Source organism: Pimephales promelas, chromosome 13 (genome assembly GCF_988280905.1).
Source record: "Pimephales promelas chromosome 13, fPimPro1.hap1.1, whole genome shotgun sequence".
Classification (NCBI taxonomy): Eukaryota; Metazoa; Chordata; class Actinopteri; order Cypriniformes; family Leuciscidae; genus Pimephales; species Pimephales promelas.
This window is the reverse complement of record NC_142781.1, coordinates 14,650,431-14,676,673: the sequence shown is the minus strand read 5'-3', so window position 1 is coordinate 14,676,673 and position 26,243 is coordinate 14,650,431. Positions and strand designations below refer to the sequence as shown.

The 26,243-nt window shown below is 36.8% G+C and overlaps 3 protein-coding genes across 6 annotated transcripts in view; 2 read left to right on the top strand and 1 right to left on the bottom strand.

The window, feature by feature from the left end:
* itpa (inosine triphosphatase (nucleoside triphosphate pyrophosphatase)) overlaps positions 1–766 on the top strand; it is a 2,751-nt gene extending 1,985 nt beyond the window's left edge. The window contains exons 7-8 of the mRNA XM_039692492.2: positions 38–114; positions 471–766. Coding sequence (XP_039548426.1) covers positions 38–114; positions 471–600 — 207 coding nt within the window. The 3' untranslated portion in view covers positions 601–766. The remainder of the gene's footprint in view (positions 1–37; positions 115–470) is intronic.
* mettl13 (methyltransferase 13, eEF1A lysine and N-terminal methyltransferase) overlaps positions 1–14,133 on the bottom strand; it is a 24,156-nt gene extending 10,023 nt beyond the window's left edge. Inside the window, exons 1-4 of one of the 2 annotated variants that reach the window (XM_039692489.2) lie at positions 13,999–14,133; positions 6,702–6,851; positions 6,166–6,308; positions 2,656–2,719 (exon numbers count right to left, since the gene is read on the bottom strand). In XM_039692489.2, coding sequence (XP_039548423.2) covers positions 2,656–2,658 — 3 coding nt within the window. In that variant the 5' untranslated portion in view covers positions 2,659–2,719; positions 6,166–6,308; positions 6,702–6,851; positions 13,999–14,133. The remainder of the gene's footprint in view (positions 1–2,655; positions 2,720–6,165; positions 6,309–6,701; positions 6,852–13,998) is intronic. The other variant, XM_039692490.2, reaches the window with a different exon arrangement.
* vamp4 (vesicle-associated membrane protein 4) lies at positions 11,018–26,243 on the top strand. Of its 3 annotated transcripts, none has more exons than XM_039692497.2 (8): positions 11,018–11,174; positions 16,767–16,868; positions 19,549–19,595; positions 20,226–20,276; positions 22,193–22,293; positions 24,693–24,772; positions 25,046–25,097; positions 25,201–26,243. In XM_039692497.2, exons 2-8 carry the CDS (start codon positions 16,803–16,805, stop codon positions 25,224–25,226), a joined length of 423 nt encoding a protein of 140 aa, XP_039548431.1. In that variant the 5' UTR covers positions 11,018–11,174; positions 16,767–16,802; the 3' UTR covers positions 25,227–26,243. The 3 variants fall into 3 exon arrangements, with proteins under 3 accessions (XP_039548431.1, XP_039548428.1, XP_039548427.1); XM_039692494.2 differs by having other exon boundaries at positions 11,099–11,209; XM_039692493.2 differs by lacking the exon at positions 11,018–11,174 and adding an exon at positions 14,115–14,200.

The following is a 26,243-nucleotide window of genomic DNA, read 5'->3' as shown; positions in this document are numbered from 1 at the left end:
TTCTTCCCTCAGACATTTCTAATAATATTTTTTTCAGGGCCGTATTGTTGAGCCCAGGGGTCCGAGGGATTTTGGCTGGGATCCTTGTTTCCAGCCTGACGGTTATGAAAAAACGTGAGAATTAGATTTTTAAATCGTGTTTCTCAGGTTCACCACTAAGTGGCAGTATCGGTCAAATTAAATCCAATGTGTTTTGATTTAACAAAATGTACACCTATTTATAACAGACTTTTCCTAGAGTTCATGTGATTATAGTGTAAGAATGCACATTGCTAAAGAATTGCTGTATTTATCTTTAAAGAATGAACTATTAACTTAAATTAGTGATAAGGAAACACAAGCCTGCCAATTTATTTAACGGGAGCCTATCTCAAATCGAATGCTGCGAGATAAAAATTGAAGCTTTTTTGATTTGATCCTGCTTTTTCTTTTGTTTTTCTCTTTCCCCTGTGCTGTGTTTGTGTGGGCAGTTATGCTGAGCTCCCTAAAGAAGTGAAGAATAGCATCTCCCATCGGTACCGTGCCCTGGCAGCCTTGTCCGAACACTTCTCCCAGCAAAACGACACACCGGAAACCAAGCGCACAAAACGCCAGGACTGAGTTCTGTTCTCTTTCCAAGCAGAATCGGCCAATCACAGCTCAGTTTGGCTCTGCCTCAAATTAATGCACTAATGTGCTGATCTTAAACAATTTAATATGTACTCCATCCTCTTTGTCTTATAAATGCTTCGTTTATAATAAATAAAAATAACAGTATATCATAGTCTTTCATTCTAATATTCATTTAAAATCTAAATCTAGATGGATTTAATTAAGTTACCATTAGCTATAGTAACTATAGTTAGCTTTATGTAAAAAATGTTTATGGTATGTCCCCATTTGAATTGCTTTGTAAAAGTGTGTGTGTGTGGCTATACGTTTGAGGGCCGAATGTCCTCACTTATATAGTGAAATATTATGATAACTGACTAGTAAGGAGTAAAAGAATATGTTTATGGCACATTTGTTTGGTAGGTTTATGGTAGGGCTTGGGTTGATATAAAGTCAATGGAAGTCTGTTTGATGTCTTCACTAATATAATGAAGCACTATCCTGTGTGTGTGAGGACTGAGCAGGTCTCCGGATAGAGACGTGGGGAATTCAGAGTAATAAATCTTTCGGATGTTCCTGTGACACCTCCTGTTTGTTCATCTGCCCTCTGCGCAGGGGGGAGGATGTTACTCTGTATTACAGTTTTATCATCCACTGTTTGTGTTTCTCATTATTAATGGCATGCAGGCAGTGTTTTCACTGCTGTTTCTTGCATTCTCTGTCATTCACTCGCTCGCTCACTTTCTCTTCCTGTCCCTCTTTCCCTCATGACAAAGAACCCTTTATTGGTAACACGTGCGTATGGACGCATTTGATTTAGAAAGCAGTATCGAGAAGAGTTCCTATCTTAGAGAACGTTCAAGAACCTATTTCATTTAGAAGGAAAAATACACGATATTCCTTTTTTTTTTTTTTTGGTGTTTCCTAAGGCAAGCATCACTATCATGCTCTTAATTGAGAGGTTTGTTTAAATCACAAACAGCAAATATTACATTTCAAATATTAATAATGTGGTATGCTGAGGAGAGGGGTATACCATAATGACTCATGGGTTCCATATAACAAGGCCCTGGAAACCACCCATAATGCATTGTTATTTAAATTATTAAATTACGTATTAATGAAACTTATTAGTTTAATTATATATATGGGGTATAATGTAGTTATTATCCCATATACACAATAACTGATTCCAGATTTCATTTCATAAACATAAAAAAATTAAAATACTGCTCAAATGTCCAAGGTCATTAATATTTTTTCAAATAAATTAAATTGCAAAAAAATGTGTCAAGGTTTCCACAAAAATATGACTATTTTCAACATTGATAATAATCAGAAATGTTTCTTGAGCATCAAATCATCATATTAGGATCATGTGACACTGAAGATTGGTATAGTGATGCTAAAAATTCAGCTTTACCATCACAGGAATAAATTACATTTTAACAGACTACAATAGAATATATATATATATATATATATATATATAATATTTTTTAATTGTAAATACTCTAAAAAATGTAGGGTTAAAAAATAACTCAACCTTAACCACGCCGCTGGGTCACTATAGGACAGAAAATGTGTTGGGTTGGTTTGACCCAAGTGCTGGGTTTCGGCATTTAACCCATATTGTTGGGTCATTCACTTGACCCAACCATTGGGTGAAATTGACCATCTTGCTGGGTTATTTCCTGTCTCATTGCCTTATTAAAATTATTAACAAATATTTGTTATATTACTAATGTAAAATAATATTGTCTCTATAATACAATAAATGGATTCATGATGTAAAGTACGGGTTCATTCAAAACACTTTCCTCAATTTTAATTACTAAACGTCCATAAATACAATTTAAACTGCATATTTCATTAAGGCTGCTGATATAGCTGGTTTAGACCTAACACGCCATTTTGTCAAAAAAAAAAAAAAAATTCTAACCGGCTAGCTGTGTTACTAAAGTTTTACAGAATAAATAAATACCCTTCACACTTCCATATCAAAGACTGTATGCTGAACAGTGAAATCATTCGTGTTAAAAATATAGGTAAACATTATCTTACCATAAAACACTGCCCGCTCCGAGTGACGTCCTCCTCGAGTCAGAAGTGAAGAATCCAGAAAGTTCTGAAAAGAATAAACCAGTTGCTGGGTCAAAATAACCCAACCAGCTGTTTATTTGTGAATTACCCCCATAAAAATCATTTGACCCAGCAAGAGCAACCCAATAATGTGTTAACAGTGCCCCAAACAACCCAGCATTTTGACCCAGCACATTCAACCCAACAATTTGTTTACAGAAACAACCCAGCATTTTTTTTTGAGTGTAATGTGCTTTTTAGTCACAGCCATAAATCAGAGTCACTGCTATGCATGAGCAATACCATAAATAATGCTTATATAATAATAGGAGCAATACATTGCTTTTGGTCTGTGTAACCTCTCCCAAATGGCAGTAGTTCTAGGTCTCTTGATTTTTTTGATAGGTTCAACATCTGTAATATAAGCCTAATGTTAGATTCACCAGACAGAAATGTAATCATTAAGCTACAAAATGTTTATGGGGCTATAAAGCAAAGATTTTAAATTTAATACAGGATCATAATTATACGTCTGCTAGACTTCCATTTCAAACTGAAAAGATCTTTACTTATTCAAAGGCCTTTCACAATGGACCTGCTTGCTGGATGCACTCAGATTAAGTTTGGAGCTTTGTGGGGGGAAAGAATTTTTAAAAGCACCTCAGGTTTGAATTCCTCACGGTTGCACGGGATGATTGCGATGCAAACAACTGCTGAGAGAATGCGACAGAGCACTGAGACAAATGGCTAAGGAAAACATCTCCGGTATTCAAACTGTCTATGTCCAAACCACATCAAAACACGGGCCGCGTCCCCGTCCCAGATCCTGCTGGGCTAATGGGAGTGTGCCCATAAATATCAAGGAGTGGCATCCATGGAAAACACACAAAGACGTCGAGCAACAGGTACCATGATGACCCTCAATTATACACAACAACATTCCTCACCTCTTAATCGTGTGGAAAAGCTTTTGTCTGATGCCTTTCGAGTTCACAATGTGTAAACATGTTGTCGGATGTCTGTCTAGCGGGGAAAACAAGTGTTTAAGGTGAAGAAACATCCTGTAAACATTGTCAGACAACCAAACTATGGGCTGTCTGGCGATCTGCATAATAAAGTTTCTAAATACCTAAAAACAATTATGTACTGCAATTTTGTTCCACAAACTTGTTATAGCAAGTAACATTGACACACACCGACAGACAGCACCGACCCACCAAGGCATGGACTCTACGAAACCCCTAAAGGTGTCCTTTGGCATCTGTCACCAACACATTAGCAGATCCTTTTTAAGTCATTTACGTTGTGAGGTAAAGCCGCTATGGATTGAACTTGTTGGTCCAGCACATCCCACAGACTCTCAATTTGACTGAGATCTGGGGAGGTTGGAGGCCAAGTCAACACCTTGAACTCTTCATCATGTTCTGCAAACCATTCCGGAACAATGTGTGCAGTGTGGCAAAGTGCTTTATCCTGCTGAAACAGGCCCCTTCCACCAGGGAACATCATTCTTATGAAGGTGTACCTGGTCCTCAACAATGTTTAGATAGGTGGCACATGTCAGATTTGCGTCCACATGTATGGCCAGACCCAGGGTTCCCCAGACGAACATTGCCCAACATTGTCAGTCCCACAGCTTATCCTGGTTACTTCCCCAAAGAAAATGGGACTCATCATCGGACCAGACGACCACTGCTGGGCAAAATCTCACCAACCACAAGCCGCAAGCTTTGACGTTTAGAGATACTCGCCTTGTCCTACACCTTGCCATAACAATTCAGCCCTGGTCAAAGAACCTCTGATCTTTATTCCTGCCCATTTCTTCTGCATCCACACTGTAAAAAAAAATATTGTTGGTTTAACTTTAAAAAGTAAGTAACCTGGTTGCCTTAAAATTTTAAGTTGATTGAACTGGAAAAAGTTAAGACAATGAAGGAGATTAATTTAATCATCAGAAACTCAAAATAAGTTGTATCAACTAAATAAATGATTTAAGTTGATTTGACAAAAGAAAAATGTTGCGATAACAAATCTTGAAAATATATATATATATATATATATTTTTATTTTATTTTTTTACAGTGCAACACTTTGATTACGAGAACTGTTTGTTTGCTTACCCTCTAATCCCAGAACTTGTTCGGAGATGATCAAGGATGTTTGTATATATATATATATATATATATATTCTACCATATATACTACCAATGTTTTTGAAAGACGTTTCTTATCCTTACCAAGACTTCATGTTTTTGATCAAACACAGTAAAAACAGTAATGTTTCCTATTGAAACAAAGAACAGCGTTTATATGCAATATACATTTTTAGAAACATTACGGAGGTCTTTGCTGTTAATTTTGATCAATTCAATCAATGCATCCTTGCTGAATAAAAGTATTAATTTATTTTAAAAACTCATCCTGAACGGTATTGTATATACATATAAATAAATAAATATAACTCTCCATTCACTCAAAGAGACTAAAGAGTCCCATATCTTCTACTGGACTTGTAACTTCACTCCTGAGAAAGTTATCACAAATCATGCGGGTGAATGAGGCCATAAACCGCACAGCAGGTTGTCCTATAAAGTTCAGGAATCCAGTTTAAAAGGTCATAATCAACAGCAGAATATCGCAGTGACCCATCAGGAGGTCTCCACAAACACCTGGTGCTCATCTTCAGCAGGATTTCGTTGTGGCGTAGTAGCATCCTACAGATCTGGTGGAATAATTGTATGCACAGTTCCTGTTTAGGGCCTTGTTGACTAGAAAGCAGCATGTGATCCAAGGGTTTTGCAAACATTGTTTAGGTCTGTTTGAAGGATGTTAAATAAATAAAAAAGAGAGGCTTGTGCAAGTGTTAACATCTGACAGAACATCCTAGGAAACCTCTGTTTTTCGTATATTTTTGCCTTATTCAGTGGGGTACCGTCTAAGTGAAAACACATGCATTTTTTCAAATTCATGTACCATAATCTTTAAACAAAACTTCCCGTCCCTCTTGCAGGGACTCTCTTCTCTTCGCTTCTCCAATTAATGTCTTTACTTGCCCGAGGCTGGGGCAACCTGTCACTAACATGAGATCACAGCCATGCAAACCAAAAACCACCCAATCAATTCAAAATGGAGTCATGGACAAAATAAATCCTGTGACTCCCCACCTACATTCATATTCAAAAGCTGTTTCATTCAGATATGCATCACAATAGGGAAGAACTTTGCAACTTCTGAAACTTCTCAAAAATATATATTACTAAATCCTTAGTGTGTGAGTCTTGAAATTATGTTGCCCACTGGTTGATGACAGTGACAGTAATTAGAACTAGCCTACCATGCTCAATTTGGGCCGAATACCAGTTAGGCATATAACTTAAATTGCAATGTTTGACTATATCAGACAGAACAATCATCATACACGTTGTAAATGTCATTAATTTAAAAATTCGGTTTTCAGTTCGTCAAAACAACAACATAAAATATTGTACTTACATGCTCAGATGACACAGGTTCAAACCATATTCATCCGCAGTCACGCAGAGCCAAAGCACAACCACAACGATGTTCTTTCGCAGCATGCATGCAGTCTTGTTTTTTAACCGCTAGAGGGCCAAAAGGTCCAGAGTGTAGCCTACCTTCAATGTAAAAGTACTGAATTTAGTAAAAAAAAATATGTTCATTACAAAATATGTAAGCAAAAGTATTGTAATAAAATAAAAAGCAAAGTAGAAGCATTTTACGTTTAATCACCCTATGTATGTTTCCAACCTGAATAAGATGTGTCATGATGAATACTAAGTGTAAAGAGCACTAAAGTATAAATATATATTTTAAATACTAAATATAAACACATCCATGTGCACTTATGGTCTTGAACACATAATACTGAGTAAAACGCCATCCTGTGTGGACTTCATGCATTCGGAAGTAGATCTGACCTCTGGTGAACTTTAAACTTCAGGACACATTGCAGGTGTGACCTGTGTCATGGTGTTTGAAGTGTTCATGGCGGTAGGTAAACACATTACCGGTAAAGAGGAATGCTTCCAGCTCCATCACATGCAGCAACTCAGCAATGAATAAGGTTTCCGGAGACATGGACGTTTCATGTTTGATTGAGGTCTGTTCTGCAGTCAAGGTCAGTTTAAGATTTATCAGCTGCACCGTAGCAGAGGAAACTGCAAAGGGAGAGAAAGAAAGCAGGGCACATTTTGACCTTCTCACCCTCAGGGCGTCATGTCATGAAAATTGCCATCTTGGACAAAGATTTTAGGTTCTGTGTGGAAGCAAATACAGTTTTTCGTGTGTGTATCTTTAAATGCCAAATGAGCTGCTGCTCCCCGCCCCCCTTTCCAGAAGAGGGCTGTGGGCTACTTCACTCTGTTGTGTTGCGTGAATTGTTTTTTTTTTAGTCCGCAGGTTAAAGCGATTTTTTACCCCCTGGAACGCAGTTTTTACTGGGCTATATAGCTAGTTTTAACAGTGATTGAGTAGCTTGAATAGCAATTTTGCTGTTTTTGTTACGCAAACCTGGAAACCCTGTTTTAGATACTCCGACAACAACAAAACAGGGGAAACAATACGGGTTGTTTCCAAAGAATGTGCTTATATTATTTACTATCTTAACACATGCTAGACAGATTCGAGGCTATTGACCAATGGGACGCGTCCGCATTGCGCAACAGTCAAACACGTCCGTCTAGCGCGTTAACAAAGAAAAGCAAAGGAAAGTAGGGCAGTGGATTAGAAAAAAAAAACGCGTTCTGTGTTCATTGAAACAGCCAGCAACAGAATAATTAGATTGTTTATTATGTAGCTGAGATATTCTTGTGTTTCCACCAGCTGCTTAACATGGTGGATTGTGTACAGCTAAAGGAGGATCTTAAAGGAGAAATCCAGCGCAAAATGAACCTTTAGTCTAATAAAACATTGGTACCTAGTCAATCGTTCTCTGAGATTTGTTTTCATGATAATCGAATGTAAAGAGTTTTATCTCTAAAAACTGTTTAGCGTATAATGCTATAATGGGGGCATTTACTAAGTAAAGTTAATTCCACTAACAAGGCTCAAAATAGCCCCACACTAACACAGTAACATAATGAGGGTCCACACATGCAAAACGAAGCATTGAGAACTTTGTAAGTGTACAGACCGTTTAATAAGAAGATATTTAAATACAGTTCACTTCGTGTATACAGACAGGAGCCATCTTGGAAAACAGTCACGACAAGTCGAACCACGAACGTCGTTGTATGTTCACTTCATACAGTGCAGCTCACTCTGCACGATGTTCGTGGTTTGACTTGTCGTCGTAACCCAAACCCTAACTATATTTTATCCAGTGTTGGGTAAGTTACTCTAAAAAAGTAATTAATTACTAGTTACTAATTACCTCTTCAACAGTGTAATTAGATTACTGTACTAATTACTCTCTATAAAAAGTATTTAATTACTTTTAATTACTAATTACTTTCAAAATCCCATATCAATCTCAACCAGCTGAATAATTTAAGGATAGACATGAATCTGTTTTAATTCTTTCAAATAAATACTATAAATTGCATGAATTATCCTTAAACTGACCAAGGTGAAGGTTACATAATAAAAACATACTTTTTAACATCAGACAATACATTTTGATGTTGAACCCACTATTGTTTTATGTCAGATCTCATGACATTTCTCACTTTTTTCATACATATTTTACAAGACGACTAATTCATACGAATTTATACGAGTGCGGTCGTACGATTTAGACACCTCATAAAATGCATACGAATCGCTGTGAGATCGGATTGATCCATACGCAGTATTTACCTCAATTACATCAGAAGTAACTGTAATTAAATTACAGATAAATGAAGAGTAATCCCTTACTTTACTTTTTCAAGGGAAAAGTAATTAAATTACAGTAACTAATTACTTAGTAATTAGTTACACCCAACACTGATTTTATCTTATTTCAGTTAATGTTTATTTCAAGTAATTAAATATTTATTTATGGTATGGACAGAAAGAAGTGCTCAAGTGCATGTGGGACTCATCTCTCTCAAATCCTTGAGCCTTACACACTCGCCCTTGTCGTTTATAATCCTGTAACTAAGTCAGGATTCCCGCTGATCACCATCCCATCAGCCAGCCTGCCACCTTTCCATACACTGCCTTAATGAAATGTTCAATTGTCCATCTAGAGGCCTCTGTGACTAAATCGCTCCTGCTCTTCCTCTCCTAGTTTTCAGGACGTCTGCTTGCCTCATCAGAACGACGGCAAAGTTTATTTTAGCCATTTTCAACATGCACCAAACCCAGGACTCTGACTGCGTGTATAAACATTAGGATCAACAGGCAGATAAATATTTCCTTTTAGTGACATAGGTCATAAATTTGTACCCTCATAAATTTCAGAATATATTTCCTTGGTCTAATGTTCTGTGAATTGCTGATATGGTTGTAAGCATGTTCGTATTCCCTCCATTGTATGAAGAGATGTTGAAGGTTAAACTGGACAAATGGAAAGTATAAGGAGTACAGCTTTATAACCCACCTGAAAAACAACCTAACGTGTCTCACGGGTACCTTAAATTAACCCGAAGTTCATAAGTCATAGAAATGGGAGTCAGTGGAGTCTTTTTAAACGTAGAGGGTTAAGAAACGGCTGACTACGGTACAGTTCCAAATGCTCTTTCTTTTGTCAAAGATATTGCTTTTTCAATTCAAATAGCAAAACTTGAGCCAAGTGACTTAGTGGAATATTCAAAATCAGACTTGGCTTTCTCACTGTTTATATAATGATATTTCTCATCAGTTTTCCATTTCCTTCAATGTCTCACAGGATTCTGAAAATGAAACAATTGACAAGAGTTTTAGGGAGTCAGTGTATACAGAACGTTACACACTCCAGCTACCAGGTGTGCGTATCAATCAGCTCCCTAGTCACTAGTCAGGCATTGGTTCAGGGAGTCGACAATTTTCAGGGCTGTCTCAATCGTAAAATCCTTCCAGTCCAATTGAAACGTTTGCTCCCTAAAAAGTCCCACAATGCACCGTGAAAACCAGAGGTTCTGAAGAGTGAAACATAAATAACGTTAACTGTGTCTAAAATCCATACTCTCTTGAGTAGGTCCTTATTTTAAATAAGTAAATAGTTCACAACCGCTAAAAATGTACGTTCTGTGTGAATGTGTTGTAGTATGAATATAATCTGGCACAGCTACTACATTCGCCATGTTGTCATTATCATGTGACCTACCAGCATCAGTTGGGTCACTTCACTGCCATTCATAAATACTCTCCCGTGGCCTTGTGGGATAGTAAATCATCCATCATATGCACACTTCAGAATCTCGCTGGAAGAAGTAGATCCAGGAACTTTTTGCCTGCTATGAGAGCTGTGAATTCGGACATTATTTTGTCACATAGCCTACTGTTTTTTTGCCTACAATATATAGTAGGGATGTATGTGATTTCGAATACAGACAAAGTGTAGTGAGCCAGGGTCCTTGCTTACTGTCCTTTCCAGTGCCTGAATTCATGCATGATACACTTATTCGCGACCTAGGGAGCAAGGAAGGCATGCCATATTTTTGCCCAAGACACATGCTGAAGAACTTCACTTTTATGTCTATAAGAGAATCCTTACAAGGGAATTAAGTATTAAAAGTGTGACCTTTGGCAAGGGCCTTTTGGGGGGACACTGGACACTCTCCACCTAATCTTTTCACTTTGCGAAGCACCTTTCTATCCCCATGCGAAACATTTCTCAAGGTTGCCTGTTTTACAGATCATGCCTCCTGTAGCTCGCGGGACACATTCCTGGTCTGCTCACAAAACCATTTCTCCTCTGAAGAGCTACATCACTCAGCATTTTTTTTTTTCATGTGACAGGATGATCTGAATTTATTGCTCCAAATGTTCCATGAATCTTCTCCAGTCCTTGGTTGTTATTGTTTTTTTCAGTGTTTGTTCGATCAATGGAATCTGATCAATACAAAATTCAACCTAAACTTGACTCTATAAGTCTAAAGTAATCTTCTGAAAATAACTGTGATGTTAAGCCAAACCGTACACAATAATTTATATTTTACGCAGGCGTACATGTATAAAAAAAAAACTTATTTTGTTTGATAAACAATCTCTTATGCTCACCAAGGCTGCTGCATTTATTTGTTTGGAGTTATGTTTCTTGTTTCATGGCTTAGATGATGATTTAAATGACGGTGGAGATTATTTGTAATCTTTTTTGTTGAAATAGATGTTGATGAGATTTTTTTTCATCCTTTTTTTTTACTATATCTATATATAAATAGATGAAGAAATCACGCGCAGGAAACAGGATCCGTCCAGTTGTGTTGACTTCCGCTTCAGAGCCGAGCGAGAGTTGTCATCACCATCATTCAGGACCCGTCACTTCGTTCAGGTTCAGATCAGACACTGTCAGCGGGATTAACAACACACAGACGCGGTTCTTCCAAACAGGAATCGACAAAAGAGAGATCTCTGAGGTAGACTGTCCGGGGATGTGACTCTTAAGGCCTTTGTACGTCTGTTTGTGTCTGTCAAGCGGTCAGTGATTTATCCAGAGGTGTTAGCTGTTATGCTAACTGTCATTCCAACTGCTTTCACTTCAGTCTTTCCATTCTTCCACAAACCTTCATGTCAACACGATCATTTGATTTCATGCTTGTTATTTTCTTCAAAGCATGTCTTCTAATTCGTGTCAATATTTTAGCGCCCTGTAGGGTATGTTTACATGGTTGTGATGATTAGCATACAGCTCTGTTAGGAACATCAGCTGTTTTAGATATGATCGGTAACGTCTGGTCTGTTGAACGTTTGCTTGAAAACTAGTACATTTAGGAGTTGTTTGGTGTCTTAATCTTAACATTTTGTGTATTCTTAATCTCATATGCACATAACATCCTAATTTCACTAAGTTGAATAATGTAAAAGTCCTGTAAAATGTGTGTATTTTTGACAAATGATAAGCGAGGACTCGTTGTTTTCCAGTCTTTCCAGACTTGTTGAGTCTGCCAGTTTCTGTTTAATTATGTCTTTTCTGCTCAGTGATTATGTGAGTGCCATTGATTTTAGTCTCAGTTATTCAAACAGTCTCTGATTAATCCACAGTTGTTGATAGAAAGTCAAGGCTATTCTGTTCCCTGAATTATATAAGTCCCATCATCTGTTAGTGATCTCAGTGTTTCTTTTAGCCATCCCCTGACCTGTGTGTTTCTGAAGCGTTTAGATTCAGTAATGAGAGAACACAGAATAATGCCTAACCTGTTAGTTTTGTTTGTGAGATATCTGTCATCATGAAGCTGTTCCGTAACAATGTGACGCATGTGAAGGTTTAATCAGTGTAATCACTTTTGTAGTCTGCAAACATTTTGCTATCAGAATGTCCATTGTGGGTTTGGTGGTTTGTATTTGTTATCATGGCCAGATGTCTGCTTACAACCCATCCATCCATCCTGTTTTCATATCACTATTTCCAGCCATCCATCCAGATTTCATATCATTTCCATCCATTCATCTAGAGATTTCATATCACTATTTCCAACCATCCATCCAGATTTCATATCACAATTTCCATCCAGCCATCCATATTTCATATCATCATTTCTATCCATCTGATTTCATATCACTATTTCCATCCATCCAGATTTCATATCACTATTTCCATCCATCCATCTAGAGATTTCATATCACAATTTCCATCCATCCATATTTCATATAATTATTTCCATCCATCTAGAGATTTCATATCACTATTTCCAACCATCCATCCAGTTTTCATATCACTATTTCCATCCATCCAGATTTAATATCATTATTTCCATCCATCCATTCATCCAGAAGATGTCATATCACTATTTCTATCCATCCATCCATCCATCCATCCATCCTTCCAGATGTCATATCACTATTTCCATCCATCCATCCAAATTTCATTTCACTATTTCCTTCCACTATTTCCATTTTTCCTTCATTCCATCTATCCATCCATCCATTCAGATTTCAAATCACTATTTCCATCCATCTATCATTTTAATATTTCATTCCAATTTGTTGTTCCAAATATGTATGCTGTTATTTTTTAAGCTTTAAAACAAAAATAAATCCATCCATCAATCATCTCACTATTTCCGTCCGTCCGTCTATCCAATTCATTTTGTTTAGTTTCCAAATCTACATGCTGCTATATATATGGTATATATATATATATATATATATATATCTAACCATTCAATCAAACAAAAATATTTTTTTAAAAATCTTCTTGTAGTTATATTCCACACACTTGAAAGTCACGATAACCACGTCTGTCAAGCTTCAAAAAGTGGACCAAATGACTTATGCACTATATTCCAGGTCTTTTTAAGCTCGTTTGTGTGAGAAACAGACCAAAGTCACATTGCGCTGAAAATCATCCTCTCCACCTCGCAAACGTACCATAGATGTGTTACACCATTTTTGACATTGGTTAAGGTGCGTTCAAGTTAGCAAAAATTCTCCAAAATTTCATAGGCAAAAAAGGTTAATTGTCTATCTTCAATATAATGACTTGTGAAGCACAGTGGACACATAAGTCACTTTCAAACCAAGGAACTTTCTATTGATCAGTGCAGCAAATCAGCGTGACCAGTTTGAACCCATTGCAAAATCCTCTTAGGGGAGTCTTTTGCAATCGCTCAATTCCTGATTGCATGGATTCCTAATATTGAAATTGACCGCACATTTGCACAACATCATTGATTCTCTGGTCTCTAATATAATTGATTGGGAAGCACCAAGTTTGAATTAGAAGCACAAATGGAGTTTTAAGAGCTAAGACAATATAGTCAAGAATTAGTATATTTCAGTCTGTTCCTCACACAAAAGGGAGGTTGAGTAAACGAGGAGTAGTTCACTTTAAAAAAAACTTTTGCTGATAATTTACTCACCCCCATGTCATCATGTCTTTCTTCAGTCGAAAAGAAATTGAGGTGGACCTTGAACCGTTTGGTTCCCATTGAAGTCCATTATATGGAGAAAAATCCTGGAATGTTTTCATCAAAAACCTAAATTTCTTTTCGACTGAAGAAAGAATGACATGGAGATCTTGAATAGCATGGGGGTGAGTAAATTATCAGCAAAAGTTTTTTTTTTTTTTTTTAGAAATGAACTACTCCTTTAAGACACCACGATAAGGTAAAATTTTGGCTTATCTGCACTTTTAAATATTTTTGCACTGAAGTTAAAGACAAGTAAATATATCTACATGCCTCAGTGGATGGTGGTTCGATTCTATGTCCTTATTTCTCTGTCTTGGCATCTTTTATTTACCTTTTCATGCTCTTTCTCTCAAACCCCATGTCTTTTTCCTCTTCCCTTCCTCTCGTTCCCTGTCCCCAGCCTCTCTTTTCCCTTATCCTGCTTTCTGGAACGCTCTGCTGTACTCCTGGATAAAGGAGAAGCCGTTTTCCTACAGCTCTTCCAGCAAGAGAAGCAGAAAGCAGTCAGAGAGCAGAGGACAGTGGACTCAATGGTACTAGACTTGGAGTTTGGGTTGAGAGTTGTCCAGTGGGTGGAGGAAGGAAGCAGCTTTAGTTTGCCTGTTAATGAAAAAAAGAATACAATTTCTCAAGAACAGCAATAATTCATTAATGTGTTTCATGTTTTATTTTTTTAAGTACAATTGAGACACATCTATGTCATTTATTATTTACAGAGGCACATTTACCACATGTTCTTCATTCAATAACTGTGTGTTATGGAGTAACTAACTAAAACTAGTGAAGCTGTCACATTTAGCTACAACAACCTAACTACATTACTAGCATGACAGTTAATTGGCAGTTAAGATAATTTACTTTTCCAGTGTAGCATGACACTATTGCTACTAGTGTTAGTCTATTATGTCACATTGTGTTTTACATTAGACAGACATACTCCCTTAGCTGTGCCAGGAAATCTGATTCATTTTAGCAAGTTCAATACTTCACTGATTCATTTGAGTCATCAATCAATAGAGTGCTGCAGGATTGAGTGCTAATACCAGGAAATGAGTTAGCATTTCTGCACTTTCACTTCCATCTGTCATGTCTCTGTTTACAAGGACTCTTTTTTGATTATCATTTTGTTTAGTTTGTTCCTCCTAGTTTATCTTCTCTTGTGTTTATTTCCTGTTTCCTTGGTTTAGGAATGTTCTCATTTGTTTCTATGGTTACTGATTATGTTGCTCACCTGTGTCTAGTTTAGTTAATCATTATCCTTTGTATATATACTCAGTTTTTTGTCGGTTGTTGTCTTTGTTTTGTTTACAAAGCTGTCACGTTTGTGGTTTCCCCATTGGATTATTTATTTTGTTATCATATCATTCTTCTTTTTTGTTTATTTAAAATAAAAGACATAGTTGCATAGAGATCCTTGTAGGAATGGGCCAGTTACCGGTTTCAAGGTTTACTGCAGGCGGTTTGAAAAAGTCACGGTTTCAAAACCTCTAAAATTTTCTGTTATACGGTTCCTGTGGTAGGAATTTCAAAAAAAAAAAAAGTGCAGGAATCCAGGTTTCCTTCTTTTTTGTCTTTAGCTGATTACTTGTTTGCCTCACTTAAAGAGATAGTTCACTTTGAAATTAATTTTTGATATGTTTTAGCTTACCTCAAGGGCATCCAAGATGTAGGTGTCTTTGTTTCCGCAGTAGTTTCAATTTTGATATTTTAGGTCAAACCATTCTTGTCCTTCATATGCAGGTCTATGGTCACCACCTCAAAGAGCAAATTAAACATGATTTAATGACTCATAAATGTAAGTACACAGTAGCCGTGTTTCCATTACCCTTCAAATTGCGCAAATTGAAATTGCGAATTGAAAGTATGCACAATGGAAACGCGTCCATTTCGCAAAACTTCCGTTTATCGCGAAAAGTTTTTACGCTCACATGAGGAGGTTTTTCAGGCAATTCGAAAAAGGAATATTTCGCAAAACTGAAATGGAAACAGGTTTTGCACATTTACAGTCACCTGACCTTTCATAAAAAAGTCGTTAATAAAATAAGAACAATTAAACAAATTGCAAACAACTGCACAAATAAAAACACAGATATGAAATAGACCAGATAACACTGGTCTTCATCGTACAGTTTGCTGCATTATCACAATTTATCAAGGGTACATAAGTGTAGGCTAGCTACAATTTCAAAATGAGTTTCCTTTTAATTGGACTCTAATTGACTCTAGATCTGCACATGAAACTGTCAATCAGAGGGACTGCTTGAGAACCAGTCATTGTTATTCCATAGGTAAAGTTTATGTGTCTGGTAGTTTCTAGATGAAAACCTGCTGTGGACTTCAAAGCTATAGGCTCCATGTTTTTAAAATAATGACCAAATGGTTTAACCATAAATGAACTGCTGTGAGAATATAAAGCAAATACACATTGAGGAACGTTATGACTTGGACATCAACTGCAGGAGCTTGTCTTTAACTGCTCTGTTTGATGTTTGCAAGCATCACATTACAGTCGGCGTGACTAAATTGATCCCCTTCACTAAACTAGTTAAATATAACAGGGTGGTCTATGCCCAAGTCTGAATTACGATGGATTTACTTAAAAGTAGTTCAGCTTTTATGGTTTAAAGTTCAGTCAAATGAACTAACTAACAGACCCACTGCTCAGATATATGGTCAGTATAGTTGAGCTTTCACTTTTGGTCACAGTCTGGTCTGAATTAAGACTTAAAGAACAAAGAGTTCCAGCTTAAAAATCTGATTAGATGAGTCACATTCAAAGGCATTGTAAAACAGCTGATAAATGCACGCTTGTTGTATTAATGCACGAGCAAAATTTAAATAAACACAGCCAAATTAGAAGCTAATGAACTGTATTGCATCAATGTATAAGTGATAATGTACAGTCCTGTAGTCATAATTTCAAAATAAGCCCAAAATATAATCATTTCGCTATAATTCCTGGCTGACTGGACATCAAATGGATATGAAATATTATTTGAGCTGAAATGATTTCATTATATGAGAAAAATGAGACGGTGATTGACACAAGATGACACAAATCTGGTCAATAACTGCTGTGCTTTCTATGTTTGCCTGCAGAGGGAGCCAGAGAGGGAGGAGCAGCTCGACCCCAGCATGCCCCCCAAATTCAAACGGCATCTGAACGATGAAGAGGTTACAGGGTCTATTCGCAGTGAGCGGGTAAGTCAGGTTTTTACCATAAAGATTAACTAGAGCTGACCAGAGCCAGACCTGCACTTTTACAACCCCATTGTGCCCTATGATCTGTTTATGCTGTTAGTGTTTACAAGAGTAAACAGCTCTCCCCTCATGTTCCTCAGTGTCTGCAGAACTTACATAATCCATCAACAACTACAGCTTTTATGCTGTTACACACACTATATTTCAACTCCTGTGTTGTAAAACCCTTCAGAGAGCAATTTGTTCTAATCAAATGTCACGCAGTTACCACATGTCATAATAGCAGTGGATACACTGAGGTGGATGAAAAATTAAACAGATGGGGAGAAAAATAAACAGAAAAACTCAAATAAAATGGAACAAGATTTTGCAGATATAAACAGACGTCAAATGGAAACTTACTAAAGTAGATTATTAAAAATTAACAAATTAGTTTTTTTTTTTTTTTTGGCTTATGCAAATCAATGCTGCAATTCTTTTTTTACTTTCCAGCTGTCAAAATTAATTAAGATTGTTCATATTATTTTGAAACACATTCATATTTTCATATAGCAAGAATGCAGTAAATTGAGCAAAAGTGACGGTAAAGACATTTACAATTGTAAAAAAATGTTTATACTTCAAATAAAGACTGTTCTTTTGAATTTTCTATTCTTAAAGCTACACTGTGTAACTCTTTTATTTTATTCTTGGCTAAAACACAGTTTTTTCAAAAATATATGTGCTCATTAATGTATATTTACTTCATTCAAGTAATAAAGTATTCTTGTGAGTGTATAATATGCAATTGAAAATACAACCGTGTAAGGGGTTCTAGTGTCTGTCGCCATGTTGCCCCTCCATCTTGAAAGTACATTAGCCAAAGAGGGACATACCCATTAATTCAAGCTTTGCCTTTCGCGTTTACATTTGAGTTAACACTTATGGATGAGGTCGAACTGGAAGCCATGTAAATCTTGGACTACATTGGCCACCGTAGGAGTTAAAATAAAATAGGAATTGAGAGGAACAGAAACTAATATTCACTGGATGGTCATATACAATTTCACTGCTAGATGGGGGTAAAAATCACACAATGTAGCTTTAAAAGAATCCTGAAAATAAGTATTACAGTTTACACAAAATATTAAGCAGCACAAACATTGATGGTAATAATTAGAAATAATTTGCATTACAGGAATATATATATATATATATATATATATTTAAATATATTACAATAGAAAACGTAATTAAATTGTTAAAATATGTAACAATTTTACTGTTAACATAAGAGACTTCTTTCAAAAACCTTTGAATGGTAGTGTAAGTCAAATGGACAGAGCAAACACCAGTAATACATCTCTATTTAAATAACAAAAACAAGCAGTGAACGGAAAAGTCGACATAAAGTGAAGGCTAATGCCGCCATTAGCTCACGCAGGGGGTTATAAACTAGCAGAGCCGTTCCCAAGAATCTGTCAGTGCCAATCTCATTATTGACATTCAGTGTCTCCATCTTCTGCCAGTCCTAGAGAGTCACTAATAACCATGCCAGGCCTTACAGTCAAAGCCTGTAAATCAGTGTCAGGATTTGATAACCTTGTGTATTTTACTTGGGTACAACTCCCGACTGATGTATGATTGGGAGAAACTGTTGGATGGCTGGATTAGCACATCCAAAGAAAAGCCTCCTCTAATTGGCCTCGCATAGTAGCTCGAACTCTGCAGCAGTGAGAGAGCAAGAATGTATAAAAGAGCGAGTGTGGCTTTCCACGTGCCCGTTATGCAACACCGCTGACCATGACAAGACCCAGTTCTTGTTTTTAAATATTCCCTAGTAAAGGGCCAAGTGGATATGAGCAAGTGTAGTGTTGTTTGCAGTCATAACATGACATGCAAGGTCAGTTACTCATTTCCTGTATACTGAATCATTTGTATGAATTTTCCTAAAACCCTGCCGAAAAATCATAGTTCCAAAAACAGCAACATTTATTTGAAAATTAGAAAAAATTCTAAAAATGCTTTGAAACTGCCAGACTTTAAGATACTGGTATGTCTCATGAACTACCCATACAATTTCTACCAAATTGTATGGCTAGCAAAATAGATTTCAGTCATATTTATTGCAACTGAATCATGATTCAGTGCAAAATGATTCAAAAGAGTGATGCCTACATGAAATGAATCTGTAAACCTTAATGGTTTTAGAAGGCATTCCTTTCAAAAACATTGGCTATAATTTAATTTGAGCTTGTAGCAGGTCACAGATGACATTAGTTGTGACGATAGTGATTCGTGTCTCTTCTACTCATTCATACACAGACATCACAAGAGTAATTGATTATTATATTCTAGTTCTTTGTGTAAAACGTTTTGTTTTTCCTTGGTATGGTTGACATTAGCATGGAATTGTCCAGATGGAATTTTAGAGGAGTGTCACAGGTCTTGGATGCAGTTTTGGAAAGTTATATAACATTAATCATCGGGATGTTGAAATGATCTGGTGAGGTATTTGTTCAAATTTGTGCAGTCATGGACTTTACAACAAAACTAATGGAAGGTCAACTAGATGCCTCCTGGTCTGTGATTCATTGCACCAAAGATCAGATGGTACAAATGCAGACCACATGGACTTCATATCTCTAGTCTCTTGCACCAGTTCTAACTAGCCTGACACCCTGATCTTCTTAACTTGCAGAGGAACCTACTGGAGGAAGACTCAGATGAAGAGGAGGACTTTTTCCTGTAAGTCTGTAGTTTTGCATAATCATAATTGACAAATGAACAGATCTTTTAGCATTTATTATAGTTTGCACACGGCTTTAATGCCTGGTTCAGATTACACGATTTTAGCCCGATTTTGGCACGATCCGTTTGACGTAGGGTTTCGTAAACGACAACGGGACGCAAGATTCGATCGTATCATCTCGTCATAGTGGGCGACAACCTACGTCGCGTCTGCGATGCTTCACGACATCACGACAAAAGACTAGCATGTTTAATTTTTTTTTAACGGTCGTCCACGACGGGTCCGTCACATGTATGAGGTTGACCAATAGGAGCACAGAAGCTTTTCCGTATACAACTTTCAAAAATGGCGAAATGAAAGAAAGACGATTGTGCTAACGTTACAACTAAAAGTAAAAATATATAAGAAAACAATATTTTACCTCAAGTTTTCTTTGGAGGATTGACAGCCCATACCGTCCGACATGTGTCTTGTCCACGACACGGCAAGATTTTAGGAGTCGAAATCGCGTAATTTGACACAGTGACTATCGTAACAGACAAAAAAATCGTGTAATCTGAACCAGGCATAACAGGAAAGCACTTTGTGACAGTGTGTTTGGTTATTGAAATTGATTTTTTTTACAGAAGAGGACCTTCAGGACCAAGATTTGGAGGCCAAAATGACAAAATTAGACAGTACGTATGACTTTATAGGACTTTTTTTTTTTTTTTTTGCTGGCCTGCTTTTTACTTTCCTTGCCAAGGAATTCAAATTTTTTTTTTCTCCCAACTCCATGTGTGAACTCCATACATTCAAACACAATAGTAATGGAAAAAGATGAACATGCGATGCAAAACAATACGGATTGGTATAAAACTACAAACTATGGCTGCCCTCGAACAAAGATTTCTCTAGTCGAATAGTAGTCATTCATTTAAGCCATTAGTCAGCTAATTCAGATAGGCTCATCCGAGTCTGAGTCAAGGGCAAGACCAAAAGAGGGTCTAATCCGAGTTTAGACCATGACTATGAAAATATGGTCTTTAACAAGGACTTGAGGACCAAGACCCAGAAAATGTGGTCATGAATTCGATTTCGACCAAGTCGGTCTTGGCTACAACTCTTGCAGCTGTAAGTAATATGAATCCCGGGGATGGTTACCGGTGTGCTGCTTACTGGCTGAGGTCCAAAAGAGCCCACCGCCAAGTGTTTATGATGTTCTGCTTTCTAGATATAGCTCAGGTCCTTCCTTCAATGTGGATCTGTGGGATTTTTTTTTTTATTACTGTTTTATCATTTGGCAAGTGAATATAGCTTTCAACAAGCCACACAAATTGAGGCAACATTGACGTCTAGCATAATCTGTGTGAGACACTAAAGGTGTACAAAATTGGCCTTATGCACAACTTAAGCCAGCTCCTTGTTTCCTGTCTGCCATTATTGGTCAAATTGATTGATTAAGGTGTACCTGACCAAGTTTGGCCAATAATGGCAGACAGGAAACAAGGAGCTGGCTTAAGTTCAGGAAGTAGTGCAGCTGTGCATAAAGTCAATTGAACAATTCAGAAATTTCCAAATAGTAGAAACGGTTCAGTTTAGGAATGTGGACGGATATCTAATAACTTCCACTGGCAGGGTGTTGTAGAAATCGCAGTTATTGACTGCTCAAGCACTGCCGTGTCGTTGTGTTTTGCAGAATTTATATAACTCCTTATAATGGCATCTGTGAAAACACCCACCCACAAACACACCTTCTGTCCGAGAAGAAGGGAATCACTGTAACCATCTGGGTTTCTATGACACAACATAATATTTGCAGGCAAATGTAAACGGCTACTCCCAATCTTCTAAAATCCTCGGTTCCTGACGTAGCTGTAGTAGCCGGACTGTGGGCTTTTCTTTGTTCTTTGTTATGAAGTTTGGTACATACTAATATGCTGCAGTAATTCTCCCAAAGGAAACCCTGCAGAGCTTCGCCCCACGTGAGCAGCCACAGGTTTACATAACCACTGCGGAGTAACATATAAAACAATGACATTTAATAGGGAAAACTTGGAAGGTGAAATTTCCCTAATGTTTTTTTCTGAACTTTTCCGTGAACGTCTTGGACTCTGTTGCTTTCATTTGTATCTGTGCAAGAGTTTACTCCCAGGTTCCTGTGCGATTGGCCATTTGGTGTGTATTAGATGGTCATCCAAGCATAAAAGCAAGGGGCAAAACATCCTGTTCTCAGTTCATTCGCAGTCTCCAAAAGCCATGCCAGCCCCTTGTGCCAGGTGTATGAGAGGAGCTAAATACCTCACAAGCTATTTAGTGCGTATTTGCGTGTCACGTCTACGAGTTCAAATAGTTCAAACTATTTGGATGTGTCTAGACCACGTCTAGCAAAACGTTCTCACCTCCTCTCAACACTGCAGGGTCAACGGATCGTAGTCATAATGATATCTTGTTTAATCTCGAGCGGTTTACAGAAGAAGAGAGGGTTCTCTTCAAAATATTAGAAACACAGACGCGAACATGTGCACCTGAGCTGTTAAAATGTTCTGTTGAGTTAAATGGACGTACCAGATTGTTCTCTCATTGTTGTCTTGTCTGTCTTGGTGGCCTCCAGTGTGCAGTCTCAAGTTGATGAGGTCATTGACGTCATGCAGGAGAACATCTCCAAAGTGATAGAACGTGGGGAACGTCTGGATGAGTTGCAGGATAAATCTGGTAAGATGGACGGGGAAAGATCATTATGAATCATCAGGCACTTTGTGATTCCATTGGATTCAAGGGATAAACAACATTAAAAAATACTCTCAGATCTTCTGTTGCTCAAAAAACCCACTCATGTTCCTTTTTCTTTTTGATGTGTGGGTGGAAATATGCAATATTTGGAACGTTAGCTCCCAAATATTTAAGTGCAATTTAATCATTTCAAGGCTACGCTTATATCAGCACATGAATAGATTGGGAAGCCGTATGTAAACAAATTATTATTTCAAATCAATCATATTCAACAGCTCACTACACTAACTGTGGGAAAGTGTATTGAATTCCAATGTCACATCAATAAACCCTTTTGTTAGTTTCAGATTTCATTATACCTGATCCTAGTGAGTCATGTCCCATTTCGGTTATTTGGTTTGGGAGCTGCTTGGGACAAATGTGCAGGAGAGTGGTTAAAATATCCCCAGTCCCACAGAGTGATGTGGTATTTTTCTTATTTCGGGCCAAGACGTGAAAAATAAAGATTGCCCCATAACAAAGGCTCATGTTTGGTCCTGTTTTTGTATGTTATATGAAAGCACTTTATGAAATGTGCATGTTGATTAACCTTTGTGGTAAAAGGAGCCACTGTGTTCAGAGTTTAAAAGTATGAGCAGATGTTGTAGTGTTGCATTTATTTGATTTTAAAGAGAAATAAAGATGAAGTGTGTATTCCCACACCTCAGAGTTATGATTTTACATTTCCATTGGTTGAGCCAGTGTGGCTGTTTTTGCTGCTATGGATGCTCAGATATCTTAATACGCACATAATATTACGTAATATGAAATAATTTTATGATAATGCCACGTTACTCTATTCAGTGGAACAAAGTTTCAAGATGTGTTATTGTTAACTAAATCATTAAAAAAACAACAATTTTTTGTTAATTGAAATAAATTTATATATATATATATATATATATATATATATATATATATATATATATACATTTACTAAGTCAAATTTACTAATGACTTAGTAAATATATATATATATATATTAGATGAAAACTTGCAAAGCTTGAGATGTGTAAAACTTTACAATAAGGTCATTGGTTAATGCATTAGCTAACGTGAACTAACAGATTTTTTTTATTATTTATTAGTCTTTAGTTAATGCACTCTGAACAAATAATGAACAATTAATTTCTACTGACATTAACAATGTTTACCAATACAACTTTTTTAAGTTTATTTACCAATACAAATTTGAATAATGACTTAGTAAATGTTGAAATTAATTAACTAACTATAATTAATAAATGCTGTAAATGTATTGTTCATTGTTAGTTAATGTTAACTAAAATAGTTAACTTACGAAACCTTATTGTACAGTGCTACCAAGAAATTAGAAATGTTGCCTTGGCAACTGAAATATTATAAATATATAAACAAACAAGTTGAAGTTGTAAAAGTTGTAAAAGTACTAAAACATAAAGTGAAATAAAACTAAATTAAAGCTAAATTTTATAAATAATATTAATTAAATACAAAAATAAAAGCTTATTCAAAATACTACCGTAATACCTTTGTGCTGCTGAACAAAATGCAGTCAATTATTACGGAAAATGTACATATATCATTACATGTAAATATGGAAATGAAAACGGGTCTGCTCTGAGCTCAAATACGTTTTTTTTCTTCTTTTTTTTCTGTTTACTACATGTCCCACATTGCTGAAATTGCAATGCTTTTTATGTGGAGGTCCAAGTGAAGCATGGCGCTTATGTTCACAGGTGCATTGAAGCTCTGGACCGGTTCATGTAAAAAGGACTTGTCTAGATCCATTGTATCCAATTCAAAAACAACACCTCCTTTGTTTGCTAATGGAGAACAACTAGCTTCATAGTGCAGCATCTGGAACACATTGTCACTCACAAAGGGGAATGTTTCCATATGCTGTTGCCCTTGTGCCTCATGCGTAAGGATGGACAAATGATTAAGGAAACAATACTGTTGCCACGTTTAGATTGCTTAGCCCTAAATGTGAATCCATAGACTGTTACATAAGAATGATTTAATGAATTTTTAAGGCTAAATGCAAACTAATGTGTCTGTATTAGTAGGACCCCTGTGTTCTTTGTATCTTTCTGGCTGTAAACACAGTCATCCTCTGTGGGATTGTGGAATGGCTGCTGGTTTAAGCTCAGCTTTATTGATTCTTGTATGCTAATAATACTGAACATGTTTAATTTGGTCACACGTGTTGCAGAGTTGTAAAATCCCAAAACGGCATGATGAAATCAACAAGCATCTCTAACAGACAAAGATAATGTTTATGAGTGTATGTCATGATATAATAACAAGCATGTATGGAAGTATACCTTGATACTGATCCTCTTATGTCACATGACTTTCAGAAAGCCTATCGGACAATGCGTCAGCGTTCAGCAGTAGAGCCAAGCATCTCCACAGAAGGATGTGGTGGAGAGACATGAAGGTGAGCCTCCATCTTGGATGATCTTCCACATCTGAAACTATAAATTTGGTTTTATTTTCCTCTATAACATTCACTTTGGAACATAGTGTGTATATACAACCCTGAGTGCTTGTGATGAGAAACCCCTCCGTTGTTTGGACGCGCTGCTCACTTTTATCTGTAGAAACCGTAAAATGGCGCAATCATGTCTAACGGTCCGCCATTTCTGCACTATGGGGTGTTTTAGCCCCGTTTATCCTAAATATCTTGTAATATATTTTTTTCTATCTTCAGATGAAAATGATTGTAGCGTTGGTAGTGGTCATCCTTCTCCTTATCATAATCAGTAAGCACACACACACTTTTTCAACATGTAAACTGTCAGCACAATCCATTTCCAGACTTTTCTCTCTCTTGAATTTACATCCCTCTTTTTTTTTTTTTTGCAGTTCCTGTGATCTTGCAGTATCGCTAGTGTCTGGCAGGGAGGTTAGAGGCATAATGTACTCTTCCTCCTTCCTCTCCCTCATCTTTCTGCTGTCATTCCTCCGTACCAGAGGGGGCGCTGCACAGGGTTGGGCTGCCCACTGTTTTTGCCTATTTTGGCAGGGTCTGGAAACAAAACAAACAGGGGCAGAGTTTATTTTGTGCGTGTACGACAACACAACATATCAAGCTCTCACAACGAAGGCACAACACCGGTGCAGACCAATCTCTTGTATGCGCACAAACACAATGGTTATTTTGTTGTATATGCATTCAGTAAGACTTAAGACAAATAAAAAATTTACTATACACAGAGAAAATTTTTAGCCCTGCATTCTGGTGGTATTTCGATGTCCTCTCTACTGTATAGTTAGTTTTACGCTAGAGCCGTTCTGCTTACACCATGATGCGCACGTACATTTAACAATTACAGGGTCCATTTCCCATATATGTAGGTCTATGAAATACTGTCTTCTCATGTGGGCGGGGCCAAATAGGAAACCTGATGATGTCACGCTGCACCATGGCTGTGATCTCATCATCTGTCTGTATAACTTCTGGAAGTTTTAACATGGACAAAACATTGGCTATAATTCAAGTTAGTCTGAAAATCAACAATGTTACATAATATTTGCTGCTATTACCTGCTGTTTTTTTTATTTATTTGTTTACTTTCACATTGGGCAGCAATGTTTTAGTTGATTGTGGTTAATTGTATTGAGTTGGTATTATTTTATTTTAAGCTTAGTTATCTTCACTGGTGTAATTTGAACAGCTTGTTAATGGTCGGTAATGTAATAGTGTGTGATAATGATTTGGTTGACTATTGCTGAAGATTACCTGAACTCAACTGTAAACTTTAATCCATATCATTTTACTGACTTGTTTTTTTTTTCCTTTGTTATATTTATTTGTAAATATCTATGACCAATGTAAGTCAGCATTGACTTCCCATTGGGAGAATGTGAAATAATCTTGCATTTCAATAAAGTGATTTTAAAGGGCA